The 16228-nt window shown below is 40.2% G+C and overlaps 1 protein-coding gene across 1 annotated transcript in view; it reads right to left on the minus strand.

Moving 5' to 3' along the window:
* eif3ea (eukaryotic translation initiation factor 3, subunit E, a) overlaps positions 1–12562 on the minus strand; it is a 28352-nt gene extending 15790 nt beyond the window's left edge. Inside the window, exons 1-5 of the mRNA XM_080039221.1 lie at positions 12465–12562; positions 11087–11204; positions 10762–10879; positions 8757–8799; positions 7111–7215 (exon numbers count right to left, since the gene is read on the minus strand). Of these exons, the coding sequence (XP_079895347.1) occupies positions 7111–7215; positions 8757–8799; positions 10762–10879; positions 11087–11204; positions 12465–12554 (474 nt within the window). The 5' untranslated portion in view covers positions 12555–12562. The remainder of the gene's footprint in view (positions 1–7110; positions 7216–8756; positions 8800–10761; positions 10880–11086; positions 11205–12464) is intronic.
* Between the last annotated feature and the right edge of the window lie 3666 nt (positions 12563–16228).

The raw sequence follows: 16228 nt of genomic DNA on the forward strand, positions 1-16228 counted from the left end.
ATAGGGAAAATAATCACAATGTCAGTCTATGCTTGCCACACCAGGCCACAGCAGTGGTCAATTCCAAGTGGTCAAAACAAAATTGGTGACATATACGGGTACATTAATTAGCTGTTAGTTAATGCGGTTAATGGGTAGTTACTAACTATTAATGCTTAGTTATTAACGGTTATTTAATGCTTGGTTAAGCATTAAATATGCTTTGTTAAGCATTAACCAAGCAAAATGGTTAGTTTATGCTTAATGCTTATTAAGCATTGACTACTATTAATGTACTTGTAAGATTTTACCAAAACAACGTTATAAAAAGACTATTCATACCAAACAGAAAAAAATCTCAACGCAATTGTTGGATCTTCCAACATTACACACGTGAAAAAGCCCCAATTGCGTCATTGACTGCAATTTAGTGAAACATTTGCTAAGCACCAATCTAAAACAGTCAAACTGATGGGTGTGGCACAAACCTAGGTTAGCATCTCCTTAATGGGAGGCATGTAGCAATCTAAACTGACTCTACAATGTATTCCTTCAGGGAAAATTGTATAATACTATTGAAGTGTAAATGCTGGTTTAATATCTAGTTAAACTTCTGTGCTAGCAATGACCTCCATCAAACACATCAGTACCTGCGAATCAGACCTGCACGTTTGGCCTTTGGCTGAGTCCTCCTTACAAAACAATGTCTGTTCTACCAGTTCTTTAGATAACTGCAGTGACTGGCTTGCTAGATGTCTGTCAGCAGCATTTCTAGTGGGTTGAGGGATCTGGGCTTTTGCTGGGCAACTCCAAAAATAATGTGTTTTTTCTCTTTGTGGGGCCATTCTGAGGTAGATTGTCTTTGGCGTTTTGGGTCATTGTCCCATTACATAACCCAACAGCTTCAGCAGGCGGACTGACACCATGACATTTCCTTTTGAGATGTCTTGGTAAACTTGCAAATTCACCCTACCCTCAATTAAGTTGTCCAAGCCCTGAGGCAGCAAAGAAGCTCAATCATAATGCTCCCTCCACTATACTTTAGCATTGGGATGATGTTTTCATGACAATATGCCGTGCCTTTCTTTGTGTTTTCTTCACATTCACTCAGTCGTGTAGTGGAGAATCTAAATGCTCTTTGGCAAACTTCAGGCGTGAAGCAATGTTATTTTTGGAGAGCAATGGTTTTCTCCGTTGTGTCCTGCCACGGACATCATGTCTGGTCAACGTTTTGCGTCAGTGGACGCATGAAAAGAGAAGTTAACCTGTTGTAATGACTCATGTAGGCCTTTGGCTGTGACTCAAAGCTTCTTTTTTATAATGTATGCATTGTTCATTGTGTCCTTGTAGTCCCATCGGCTACACAGCCACTACTAGTGATATTTGTATCAGTTCAGTCACCTCCATCTGTAGAAAACATGTTTGACTGGATGGATGGATGGATGGATGGAGGAATATCTAAAGACATGGAGATTACTCTGTAACCTTTTCCAGTTTCATAGGAATCTTAAGAGGTTTTTCATTTGAGGCATGTTTCACATCACTTTAGGTGTCCTGTGGACCGTAAAATCAAATGTTTTCACTCTTTTTGTGGGCATTGTATCTAATAATATTCTATAGGGGAGAGTGGCCTAAGTTTTGCATTTTGGAAGTTGTGCCACCCCTTGTTTCTAGAAAACCGTGGAAGAAATTGGAAATGTGACCACATATTTAAGAAGAGCCATCCATTTGACTCATCCTGTAAAGAAGGGAGACACAAGGAATAAGATATAAGCACATTTAAGCTCAAAAAACTGTGTTTTGCCTTTCAGAGTAAAATTTCCATGATCAAGGTTTTTTGATTATTGTGTCTGAACAAATCTAGACAAGTTTGAAAACATTTGACACATGTTTTAGTGCTTTGGTATGCTACATTTTGGGTCTATACAGTTAGCACGATGTCAGCCCTAAATTGCTGCATCATGCTTATTATCCAAATTTCTGGGATTGGGGTGATTTGTGCCAAAGGGTCTAGGTGAGTTATAAGTAAGTAAAATGTATTTATAAAAGCACATTTATGACAGTTTGCACTGTCCAAAGTGCATTCAGTAGGTAAACAATGAAGGTAAAATAACAATAACCAAAATAAAAGACGTAAAGCCCATACATCCACATAAACACAGATAGTAGTGCAGAGGTAAGATAGTTAATGGGGAGGAAACACCAGGGTGTACATATGGGTTTTGAGCCTTGATTTAAAGGCAGAAATGTAGGGGAATCACATTTGTCAGGTGGCAGTTGGTTCCACAAGCACGGAGCAACTAGTGCAAAGTACATTTCTGAGAGTTGTGCCAGTGGCATGGCTGTATACGCTGGTCACCAAAAGAAAGTGATTGTCTACATTAGCTCAGAAGAGAGTGACATCTCAATTCCACTTAACGACACCACTGATGAGAGTTCAGATGGCCAGAAAGATGATGATGGTGACTTTGTCATTGTGAGCTTTGCAGGTAAAACCATTAGATCTGCTAGGCCTTGTTTAAGAAAATTGTCCTTCAATCTTTGTCAACTATTTACTTTATTTACCTTAAATAAGTAATTGTCTTGTGGATTTGTCTTGCATTACAGTTTATGAGATATAGCACTGGCACAATTTACCCCATGGTATTATTTCCAACCGCACAACTTACTCCACACCGGGGGCAAGTTGTGCAACAAGACAACTTTTTTTCCGAAAGCTATATTTCTTCAACAGTTTATTCCAGATCCAAAGTTTTTATTGCCAGGGATGCACAACACCCTGAAATATATGTACATATTTGAGTTGGAGACTTTACTGTCAAGGCCTTACTTTAAAGTTACTTTGAGTGAAAAGTTGCACAACTTAGGCCACTCTCCCCTATATCAAATGATAATTTAAAAAAAAAGTAGGTTAAGTCCACAACACTAAAAAGGCACCCAAGAAATAACAGTGGCCAAACAATATCCATGGCTGATCGTTAAACATTACATTAAGTAACCTGCCAAATAAAAGTGATAATAATGTACACATTAAAACAAATTTTCCCATGTGATTTGCTCTGCAATTTTTTTTTAACAACTGTATTCCCCTTCAGTCATGATAATGGCAATGACCTCAATCAGTTACCCTCAGTAAGTCTGGACAATTCTGTCCGTTATCGAAAGGTAATTAGGCTGAAATATGAACCGATGCTAACAAAACATCGTTTTAAGGATAAATCACTGTCAAGCATGTTGCAGGCTACCGTTTCTGATTTCCAGAACAGACTAAAACAAACAAAAAAAGAATCAGGTAATGAAACACAGGTTGAGAATGCCTCTGAACCTCGGCAAGGCAATCACTCTGTAGTGGACATTGGACTACACCCTAGGGCTCATGGGAAACTCTGCGCCACAGTCGTTCACGATAAGACCAAAACACCAGACGCAGTGACATGAGTCAAGCAGGAAGTCAGGGTGGGTGTCTGCTGAGCGGCCAGAGAAAGCTAGATCCTAACCACACACCCCCGTACACCGTCGGACAGCCCGCTGAAGTCGACTGTGAGGCATGACAGATGCACGAGTAGAGGAAACACTAAAAAAAGAACAGGTTTCCGCTGGAACCCCACAAATTGGTAAGATTATTCGGATATAAAAAGGGTCTTCTCACTAGGCAAAGACCAGTTGCACTCTGATAACATTTAAACACACTGCTGTAATATGAGACAACGAAAGGTTAGAGATAAACATTTGTATAATATATTGTAGTATTCCCCTCTACAGGAGAACACAAGATGGTGTGTCCATCCATATGGTCGGAGGAGAAGAGTTTTCTTTTCCATAAATCACAGAGCACAACTAAGGTCCATTCTCAATAATTTTTGTGCCAAAGTCACAAGAAAGTTCAGTTTTGTAACAGTGGGAGAAAAAGAAAATCTCCACCGCCAGTATAAGGTCAGCATTTCATCTGTTGAAGTGTTTTGTTTTGTTTGTTATTTTTTTTCCCCTCTCTTGGAAGTCCCTGCCTGCTACGTTTGGCTGACCTCCAGGTCATTATGGCAGCGTTCTCCACACACACACATACACACACACAGTCTGGCTTTCACTAGTGGCCACGCTAGAAAAGTTTCAATACCTGGGTTTTTCCAGCAGTTACCTTAAGTTTCCATTGGTTTGTGAAACGGGCACATTTTCGTTGACTGACCAGCAACAATAAATTGACTGTGCTGGGGATCCGTCGGGATACTCAATCTTTATTCTTAACATTCAATCCCTGCATTAAGTGATGATATGAATAAGTTGCTCTTTTCGGGGCTAGGCTACACTGTAACAAGACCCGAGGCATGGATTTTGCAAGGCTGGCTTCCTTCATTTAATTGACTGGGTTTCCCACGTTAAATGACTTTATGGAGCCTCACCTCTCCCATACGGGGGAGGGAGAGACAGAAGAGGGGCCTGTGAGAATGGGAGGTCCACAAAACATAGAAAAAAAGAGGGGAGGGGGAGAGCGCTATACAGACTTCCACTAATGAAATCCATTTCTACCTTTCCCCAGTCTACAAAAACTCTTGCATTGTTGAGAGCAAGCAACAGATATCCAGTTACAGAGCATGATCTGGCTGGAACTTAAAATAAGGGGTTTAACAATTTCAGGGGTAAAAAGAAAAAAAAAAAAAATCTGTGCTGGACTTCGAACAACATACCTCAATTAAAGCAATTTTGGTTTATTTAGACTGAGTTGCAAAGCCATAAACAACTGTTGTTGGAACAGTGGGACATATCCGTTGCTAGCTTTTGAAGACTACTTTAAATGCGTTTTCTTTGGTTGGGAGTGGAAGTGGAAAGCTCGTGAGAATTACCCGTCATCTTGTCTCGGATACAGCTCTTCCTTCTACAGATTTGAGCAGATCAGTGAAGAGCCCATCAAATTAAATACCCAACTGCTTTGGGTTAGGAGGGTTGTTTGTAGCGAAGAGGGTAGATCATTGCTCAGACTGGCTGCCAAAATGTTCAGGAGGGGAATACTCCAGCATAGTGAATATGCATGACTGTCCAGAGTCTCTGACATTCGAAAGACAAGAGGCAACGCAGTGCAGTATCAAATGCCAATTAGACTAGGAACAAAAGATGGTCTTAATGTTTTTCACTTTAATGAATATACAAAATGTTGACTTTATTCTTGCCCATTCTTTCAGGGTTGGTTCTGGCACGAGTCCTCGCTTTACCGCAAAGCTAAATGCTGAACCAAGGACAAACAAAAGCATGAGAACAAGTGAGTGACACTTGGAAACCTCAGACTGTGCAGGCCGCTTCCACTGGTCATTATAGGACATTCAGTTGGGTTGAACTTACTAATTCTTGATGCAAGATGACACAAAGTGAGTTAAAAAGTCCCCAATTTAAATTGGATTTTTATTTTTTTTTTAATGGAATAGCCTCAGTGGAGAGGGGGTGGCTACATGTGGGAATAGATTTTATTATATCCCTTATTAAGGGTACTCACACTAGGCATTTGTACTGTGCCCGAGCACGATTGACGGCTTAAATCCAGTTAATTTGACTAGAACGAGTGCTACGTACCGTACTCAAGCACCCTACACTTCCTTCCCGGTACGGTTGAAGAGGTGTGCTTCAGTACCGATGTTCACGTATGACCACAAGCAAAGACCTGCGTCAATTAATATGTGACTTCCTCCGGTCGACGGATATTTAAAATGCCACCGAAGGGTTCGCGTTGGTCTAATGAGGAGGTGGAATGTTTGCTGCATATTCAGCCGGATAAAAATATTCAAGAACAATATGATACAACGCACTAAAAGCCAATCCCAAAACCACATTGAGATGATGTCAATCATGCATGCATCGCACCGCCCTACAACGTGATAACGTATAAGATGCAATCGTGCCTAGGCTCGGATTTGAAACCGGGGGAGCTGGTAATTCTGAACTGAGTCGCCAACTGAATATCCATTATTTCATATCACTTGCAGGGGCACAGTGTTTCAGCAACAAGGCAAAATTAGCCTCAAGATCTATTCAACACAAGATCAACACCTGCCTAAAATATGTGTGAAAATACCTTAAACCTAATCAGTAGCTATTTCTTGACATGTCCAACATTGCTACCTAAGAATACAAATTACTGCCAAGGATGCAGCTACCCGTAATCGTTTATCTCATATTTTAAGAAAATACCAGTAATTTGCATATGGTTATTTCTAAAAAAAAAAAGAGGAAATTAAAGGTTTAAGTAGAATGAGGGGCAGTAGTCATTGTAGTTTAGCTGCACCTAGACCATTCACTGCCTGGTTTATCTTTCACTCATTTCTGAAGGAAAAGAGAGAATGGCCACAAATGCCAGAACCCAAGATTCTTTGTTTATAGAGGAAATAGGGAGTGTGCATTTGCACTAACAAGAGTAGTGCCAACAGCCCTCTGTGAACTGCAATTATCCTTCTCTGCAAAACATTTGTTGGCATTATTTGATTCTAAAATGTACCCAGAAAATATTTAACCTAACTCTTTGTATTGTACACCTGTTTTTGTTTATTTTTGCTTATCATATTAAATTCAGGAGAGAAAGGGCAGCAATAAAGACAGCCCTAAAAAAATATTTTTTTCCCTATAACACCTCGCTAAATGTGTGTAACCCTCTATATGCCAACTAAGAGATGCCTTACATAACTTAAGCACGTCATAAGCTCAGAAGTTGTGACAAGGGACTCTGTGGCCACAGCATTGGAATCAATAAGCTGTCTGCTGAGGCCCGCCCCGTGAGAAGACTACAGACAGATTATGCAGTCCGCCACATATCACTTGGCCCAGTAAAAGATCCTACACAAGACTAACAGCAGCAGTCTCCCCCTAATACAGAAGACGTGCTGGGAATTGAATAGGTAATGACGTAAGCGTTTCACTTTCAATTACTGTGAAGTGTTATTTTCCTCTGCTATGCAAGCATTAGCATTTAGAGGAATTAAAGCAACGTGGCAAACATAATGTGATGTTTAATTTGAATGTGTGCGAGACATGCATTAAGCCAGTTTATAAAAATGATAGTAAAATACTGAAGACACTCTGTTAAGTGAGGTTAGCTGCAGCCAGTTATGATTAACTGGTGTTGAACGTCAATGACAGAAGCTGAAAACTTACCAAGACACGGAAGAAGTAGAGGTACTCTGCAGCACCAGAGTAGTTTCCACACTCGTACTGGAATTTGGCATATCTGTAGAGAGTGTCCAAGTACTCCTGACGAAACTACAAGAGAAATTAAGAGTATCAATATCACCAACAGAGAAAAATGAAGTGTTGACACAGCAAGTTAAACAGTACTTGGGAATATTTTCATATCATATGTTGTGCGTGGTCTGTAATTTATTGTAGCTGTGGTGCCTAAGGAAATCCCCATGTTTTGTCATATTTATTGTCTTTTAGAGTTGAAGGTGGAGTCAGCAATTCTGGAGAAAGCTTGTCAAAAACAGTGAATATCTCCTTACTACTCGCTATCTGCCAGTACCTATGTGTCAATACACAGCCTAGGCTCTGTAAATGGGCATGTTGCTAGGTACAGTGGGCCCCCTTTGTTTACAAACCAGTTTACAGGACCTAGGCTGTATTAACACCAGATTTTCTTTCAGCGCACACCCAGTACAGACAGGTCTAGGATATTAAGGAGTAGGGGTAGTAAAAAAAAAAAGATTTATGTAAAAAAAAATTGCTGCCACCGGTAATGTTGACTTGCCTTAAAATCCCATGCATTACAAGCTTCACATTAAAATAGACTTTATTGATAAATAAGACTACTTTAATTTGCTTTCATGCCATCATTTGGCACAACGCCTCTTAGCACACAGTGGACTGGAGTAGATCCAGAAATCGATTTAAGTCGGGAATCTTTTTAATCGAATCGTGACCCCAGGAATCGGAATCGAATCGTGGGATTCCAAAAGATTCACAGCCCTAGTAAGGAGATATTCACTGATTTTGATAAAAAGTGATTTAGACAAGCGTTTTCCAGAATTTCTATATTCAACATTTAGATTTTGTAATAAAAATAAATAAAAAATAAATAAACTTTCAAAATATCTGGGACTATACCAAACACACTTAAGATCATAACTCATTGCATATATCATTTGTGTAGCAGTAACCTTTTTTGCAATTGCTATATCATATGTATTTTTGCCATAAATGGCAGGATTTTTATTTTGGGAAAAATCTGTCAAGAAGTGGTCGTGCTAACTGAATTAGAAATACATATGTATAAATAAGGCTATCATTTCATGCCTACTTGTTTCCCTAAATTTAACAGTCCATCTTTCAGCAGAGTGCACTGACGTCAGGGCCATTCACTTTCTAGATTGAGTAGAACTGCGACAGGCTGCGGGTGCTTTCCCACAGCGGGCTGTGGGGCCCGGAGCCTGAGCTGTGTGGAGGTGCACTGAGGACAGCATGCAGGTCAGCGGGATACCGGAGTGGGAGGGGACCAATGGAGGGGAGGGTGAGAAGCCAAACATCACGGTAAATATAGAACCTCCGGCATTCTTGCGGCTCTATCCACGAGTCCCGAGCCACTCCGTTTATTCTTAACTATTCACCACAGAATGTAAATGTCCGCAGAATTTGTGCAAGCCATACAAACCCCGAAAATGAGTTAAGGGTTTTGAGAAGTAATTCTGCATTTCCCTCCTCGGGCCTGCCCTTCCCACTTCGCCCCCTAAAACAACTATTGGGTTCACACAAGAGCCATGGGAAATGCAGTGAAGAAGTGATAGGTCAGCAAAGCGGGGCCAACTTACGTTATGTTTTTCAGCCAAATAGTCAAAGAGCATTCGTCCATCTCTGCAGAAAAGGGAAAAAGAGCAAGACAGTTCCTGCAGTTAGAGGCCTCAGAACATTTGAGCTGTCATTTGGCTGAACTCCCTGTGTTTGGAGTGCCATCCAGGTACATATTTCCACTTCTGGTCTAAATCGAGAGCTGTGTATAAATGAAGACCATTTTATTTTTATTACAACAGTGATGATCCCTTTTTTTCGTTTGGTTTGGCTCATACAATTCTATCTTAAGGATGTCCAACACATTATTTTGTTTACATTGTCAAAATGATTTAATGTAACAGTTCTTGTAAACTGTTGTATTGTGTCCCAAGCATTTTACAACTTTGCCTGTTACTTAAAAATCTATGTGGAAACCACAACGAAAATGTGTGTTTCCAAGTTATGTTCACTCCTATAACGCGAAAGAATGACTGCACATTTGCTGGAACACGTGTGATGTATTTGAAGTGAAGCTCGTTCAGGCTGTGGCAAAAATCTCAAGTGCTTCAGTAGTATTGGTCATCTCTGCTGATGGTATAAGTTCCCTATAGGGAATCCCTATCATGTGGCCAGCCTGCTGTGTATTACAGGGACAAAGACCCTAATAAAGTATTTGAGCCATACAATCCATGTCAGTACAAAAATGCACTATACCTTTTTTAAACCATTTGTCAAATTAGACTGCAGATGTATCCCTCTGCACGTAAATATGACTTGTATAATATCTGTGCAATGTCTTAACTGTGAAACAAAATATCTTCTATTTTGCTTTGCACTCGTTATGAGATTTTGAGTCAGCTGCTAAGATGTACAACAAGTAGTATCTGTTAATGAAAAAGTATGCTCAACATTACTGCCACCTTCTGCACTGAACAAGTTGAGGAGCCATCTGCAGCACACAGACTCAAACGGAGGTATTCAATGCTTAAAACAAATCAAACAAATGAGAACATAAATCATAGATCATTTTTGTCATAATGCACAGGGTGTGACTAATAATGACAGACTGTTTGGAAATATGGTTATAACATGATTTACTTTGATACATGGACTTGGTTTCTGGTTTCAGCAGTTGTCTAAATACAGTCTGGTAAGGCAAAAAGGCCTATTAGCGAACTTTTAAATACATAACTATGAGCAACCATGGGTCTATTAAGCTGTAAAATACTTCATCCATGTGTATTAACAAAATATGAGGAATTGCTGTTAAAATATCAAACTATTTCTCATTCCCAGGACTGGGTGATCCTCTCATCCAGAAATAATGTTGTAAACAAGCAACTGCATCAAACATTTAGGCCATAATTGTGAAATTAAACTATTACATGTCCTTTGGCTTGAGAGCGACTTCTTCATTGACCCCAGATGACTTTCCCATTGTTTTACAAGTCAAACGGTATGATGGAATTATCATGTTAAACTTAATTAAGACAGAAAATTATTCTTCATCCAAAAAGGAAGATTTCTTCCTTATTCAATATTGAAGGCTGTGCTAAGTCGATGTTGCCATTATCAGGCTTTAGATCTCCCATTAAAGTCCATACAACTCTGTTTTAAATGGATATCTACAGCCCAAATATAACAGTATAAATAAAAACTACCAACTGAAACGATGAAGATAAAAAAGCCCTTTTGATTTACTGTAAACACTCACCAGAAAAAGGAAAACAACCGAATGTGACCACACAATTTAATGACCGTAGACGACAGAATGGTCTTAAGAAAGTTAACCACAAAATATTGCGATTGTCTATTTTTATTTCTGCCTTTGCCGACTTCACTCAGTGAAAGCCCTGACAATGGTAAATACATTTCTCTTTCAAAGTGCACTCACTTGACTCCACAAAATCCCCTTTGTCAAATTTTCATACAACAGGTTTTCCTAACTATGGGAAGTAAGATACAATACATTTCCACACCTCAACTAAGGTAAACCATCTATTTTAGGATAGCAATTCAAACAAGAGGAAAGATGAAAGGCCTTACCTGGTGGACTGCATCTGCCTTGTTGTCTCTGGGTCCTCAAACATTTTCACAATGGGTTCTGTCTCCGACTGCAGCTGCTTTAGCTGGGCCACAACTTCTGTTCTCTTCTCCCTTAGGGCTGAAACAGGGAGGACAAAGAAAGCCATGCGCTTAAGAATCCCAGTGAACACCATGTACTGAGTCACAAGTTTAGTGGTATAGTAATTCTGAATAGAGTGAGTGGTGTTGCATAGTATTTTTTTCTTCTTTAAAGCAATATGTTCCTTGTGTGAATGCTGGGAAGACGGGGATGAGGTGTGTGCCTACACCAAGCATAAGCACTTACTTTGGGGAATTTCCTTGTCTGAAAAAAGGCTTCTGTGCACATCCATGGCGAAGTCCACCATGTTTGTGTCACTGAGGAGGTCCAGTTTTCCATTGAGAAGCTCCTGCTCATTGTAGATCTAAGAAGCAGAGCCGAGAATAGAGGTGGGGGGTGGGGGTGTTATTATTATAATATACAATAGTATTAATCCTCTAACTGCGGGGTTCTGACAAAGTAACAAAGACTGATATACAATTTTATTTACATTTACAACATGGCACAAAGTAGTATACAAACAATAATATAATATTTGTTTTAACAAAATGGCATACAGTTTAATATCGTAATGACTGGCTCATCATATGTATGTTTTGAATGTATTTAGTCGTTACAACATGGCACACATTATTACTACTGACAATAATATAATAACGGTGTTGATAACATGGGCGTAAGTCATCAATTTATTAACTTCATGATGACTGGCCCCTTATAGCCATCTATCCACACACACGGACAGACACACACACCTATACATACAATATGTGTGATGATACATGATAGCATACCGCTGTTTAAGTACCCGGCGTTGGGTGTTAGCTTGTTAGCTTGAGGTAGCTAACGTTACTACCTGACGGGTGTCTACTCTGCTGCCCCTAAAAGTGGTTTTACGTGTTGTGAACGTCCCCTGTAAAACATGTCCAGCTTTTCCCAACAACTGTCAAAATATGAATTCCAACCTTTTGTGTTATTAGTACAAATAGACGTATTTTTACAGGTTATAGGCTAGGGGATAGCATCTCTGTGAGAGCACAGTTGACAGTTTCATTGCACGGTACATCCCCACTGGGCGGCAATATCGCCGACCTACACATTGTTATGTGCATTTTTGCACCGCCCAACAACTGTGTACAACCTACTACGCCGAGTTGAGAAAACGAGCACTCCCACAATAGCCTGAATCTGAAATACCGCGTGGCTGCCGTGACCAGTGTAAAGCTACAACATCAACAGCAAGACTTCCGATATTCTATTGTCACATGTGAACAAATATTAGAATATTTAAGGTGTAAAATTAAGAAATTATGCAGTATTTGATTGTAACTTACAAGATACATCAATCTATTTGCTTTAAAACATTGTTCAGTAAAGTATATTGATCTACTTGAAGATACATATTCCCGGTTTAGTCAACAAGGATGGTTTTTTTCTGCTTTTATTTTGAAATCCATATGCTATATTTCCGGCTCCACTCAGATTAAACTATGTAGCTTAACAGAGGGGTAGCAGAAAATGTGACTAACTCCTCGGTGTCTTTTACTACTGTTTAAAAGCCGTAAATAGATTCCTGAAAACGACGACATGTACCGATGTGTTTATTTGTGTTCGTAGTCCGTACCTCTTTGACAGAAAGGAACTCCAGCAGAGGAAAGACGAGATGCCGATCTAAGAAGTGGGCAATTTTGGTGGTGAGGTCGTATTCCGCCATCTTGGCTCCGGAAAAGGGAAGTTTGGGGCACGCTTTAGCTTTGTACAGAGGCACTGACCAATCAGCGACATTCTAGGCACCCTTCAACAGGAAGTGTGTAGAAAGGACTTGCTTATTTTACACTGATTTTACACTACAGTATGCCTATATTGTTATATGAAATGTATTCCAATTCTATAGTGTTACTGATGTAAAATTATTAAATAGTTAGATAGATAGATAGATAGATAGATAGATAGATAGATAGATAGATAGATAGATAGATAGATAGATAGATAGATAGATAGATAGATAGATAGATAGATAGATAGATAGATAGATAGATAGATAGATAGATAGATAGATAGATAGATAGATAGATCGGACGGACGGACGGACGGACGGACGGACGGACGGACGGACGGACGGACGGACGGACGGACGGACAGACAGACAGACAGACAGACAGACAGACAGACAGACAGACAGACAGACAGACAGACAGACAGACAGACAGACAGACAGACAGATAGATAGATAGATAGATAGATAGATAGATAGATAGATAGATAGATAGATAGATAGATAGATAGATAGATAGATAGATAGATAGATAGATAGATAGATGTAGATGTAGAAGTATTACACTCAACACAAATATAAACGCAACACTTTTGTTTTTGCTTCCATTTTTCATGAGATGGACTTAAAGATCTAAAATTCATTCCAGATACACAATATTACCATTTCTCTCAAACATTGTTCACAAATCTGTCTAAATGTGTGATAGTGAGCACTTCTGCTTTGCTGAGATAATCCATCCCACCTCACAGGTGTGCCACATCAAGATGCTGATCTGACATCATGATTAGTGCACAGGTGTGCCTTAGACTGTCCACAATAAAAGGCCACCCTGAAATGTGCAGTTTTGTCTCACAGCAAAATGCCACAGATGCCACAAGCATTGAGGGAGCGTGCAATTGGCATGCTGACAGCAGGAATGTCAACCAGATCTGTTGCTCGTGCATTGAATGTTCATTTCTCCACCATAAGCCGTCTCCAAAGGCGTTTCAGAGAATATGGCAGTACATCCAACCGGCCTCACAACCGCAGACCACGTGTAACCACACCAGCCCAGGACCTCCACATCCAGCAGGTTCACCTCCAAGATCGTCTGAGACCAGCCACTGAGACAGCTGCTGAAACAATTGGTTTGCATAACCAAACAATTTCTGCACAAACTGTCAGAAACCGTCTCAGGGAAGCTCAACTGCATGCTCGTCGTCCTCATCGGGGTCTTGACCTGACTCCAGCTCGTCGCCGTAACAGACTTGAGTGGGCAAATGCTCACATTCGATGGCGTCTGGCACGTTGGAGAGGTGTTCTCTTCATGGATGAATCTCGGTTTACATTGTTCAGGGCAGATGGCAGACAGCGTGTGTGGCGTCGTGTGGGTGAGCGCTTTGCTGATGTCAATGTTGTGGATCGAGTGGCCCATGGTGGTGGTGGGGTTATGGTATGGGCAGGCATCTGTTATGGACGAAGAACACAGGTGCATTTTATTGATGGCATTCTGAATGCACAGAGATACCGTGATGAGATCCTGAGGCCCATTGTTGTGCCATACATCCATGAACATCACCTCACGTTTCAGCAAGATAATGCACGGCCCCATGTTGCAAGGATCTGTACACAATTCTTGGAAGCTGAAAATGTCCCAGTTCTTGCATGGCCAGCATACTCACCGGACATGTCACCCATTGAGCATGTTTTGGATGTGCTTGACCGGCGTATACGACAGCGTGCACCACTTCCCACTAATATCCAGCAACTTCGCACAGCCATTGAAGAGGAGTGGACCAACATTCCACAGGCCACAATTGACAATCTGATTAACTCTATGCGAAGAAGATGTGTTGCACTGCATGAGGCAAATGGTGGTCACACCAGATACTGGTTCTGAGTCCCCAGACCCCCAATAAAGCAAAAAAATGCACATTTCAGAGTGGCCTTTTATTGTGGATGTGGCACACCTGTGAGGTGGGATGGATTATCTCAGCAAAGCAGAAGTGCTCACTATCACACATTTAGACAGATTTGTGAACAATGTTTGAGAGAAATGGTAATATTGTGTATCTGGAATTAATTTTAGATCTTTAAGTCCATCTCATGAAAAATGGGAGCAAAAACAAAAGTGTTGCATTTATATTTTTGTTGAGTGTAGTATGAAATCTCAAATGCATTTGAGGCATTTGAAGCTGGCATTTTGAAGTTGGCCTAAATGACTGAATATGCGCCAATTGTGTTTTGAGGCACCGTTGAATGCCTTGACGTCTGGCTATTACTTCGACATTCTAATACAATCTGAATATATATAATCAACAAATAGCTTGTGTTGAGAACTACCATGTATGCAAAAACGCTGATGTCCATGAAGAATTCATATCTATCTAAATGAGAAGTGTCAATTGAAGCACATCAATCATTGCAGTGTATTTAGGGATTATTTTGTGTGTTTTGGACAATAAAAAGAGATTACAGCATTGGAAGAGATTGGCCATGACCATGCACAGACAAGAGCGAGCTCATGACCATACTTGAGGAGCTTCCCAACCTGGAGGACTTGTGATGGTGATCTGCAACAACAGAATACTGCCTTCATTAAATCATATTAAAAGGTCTTAAATCAGATATTACTTGGCATATTAGTTTTTTCAAGGAAATAAATAATATAACTTGAAATTGGGTTCATTTGTTACGTAACTATAAGGTCCATTTTCAAGTTTGTAAGAAAAAAAAACATAAAAAGGTATAAGACATCTTTCAAATAATAATAAACATAATCAACCTGAAAAGAGGAATTTTCTGATAACTGTATTTAACAAATCTAGTGACCCTGGCATTGCAACAAATTTTCAAGGTACAAATAAGGTATTTAATATAAACTTTGAGAGAAAAAATGGAGACATCATTTTTCTCAACATTCAATCACCCCAGAAGACATTCCGAAAACTCTCCAAAAATGAACATTTCAAAACTCTGTAAATGCATTGGCTTTCCTACTAGTAACGGATTAAGGCCATTACAGTAAAACAAAATAATAATAATACAATTACGGAGCGAGGGAAGAGGGGGTTATATTCTGGGAAAACATTCAGAATTTTGAAGATTAAAGTCTGCCAGAAGAAAATCCTGAATTTGTTGGGGGGGAAACTGATTTTTATTTTTTGTCAAAGAAATACCGGAACAATTACAGCCCAAGTTCAGACCTAAGGTTTTTCCTTTAGTGGAGGCGAGGGCATCCCCTGGTTGGTCCACGTTGTCATCAATAGCCCATCAGACCGAGCTGGGACCTCCCCACTTTCCATCCATTAGTTGAAGGTGGCCCCTGATTGGTTCATGTAATCATCAATCTGGGCTCCTCCCCAAGGTGATTGGAGAAAGTCCAGACTGATCTGCGGGAGAGAAGGAAATGTGAAGCTCACAAGATCAGGCTGGTCCACAGTCTAAAACTGGTGAGGTTGGACTTAAACTGGCGACCCTCCCATATTAGGTTATGTCTGACAGTCTGGGTTTGGTGAATGCCAGGAGAACGTTACCTGCCTGAATGCATTGTGCCAACTGTTCAGTTTGGTGATGGAGGGATAATGCTATGGGTTGTTTTTCGATGGTGTAGGCCCCTTAGTTCCAGTGAA

This window comes from Ammodytes marinus (assembly GCF_949987685.1).
Source record: "Ammodytes marinus genome assembly, chromosome: 13".
Classification (NCBI taxonomy): Eukaryota; Metazoa; Chordata; class Actinopteri; order Uranoscopiformes; family Ammodytidae; genus Ammodytes; species Ammodytes marinus.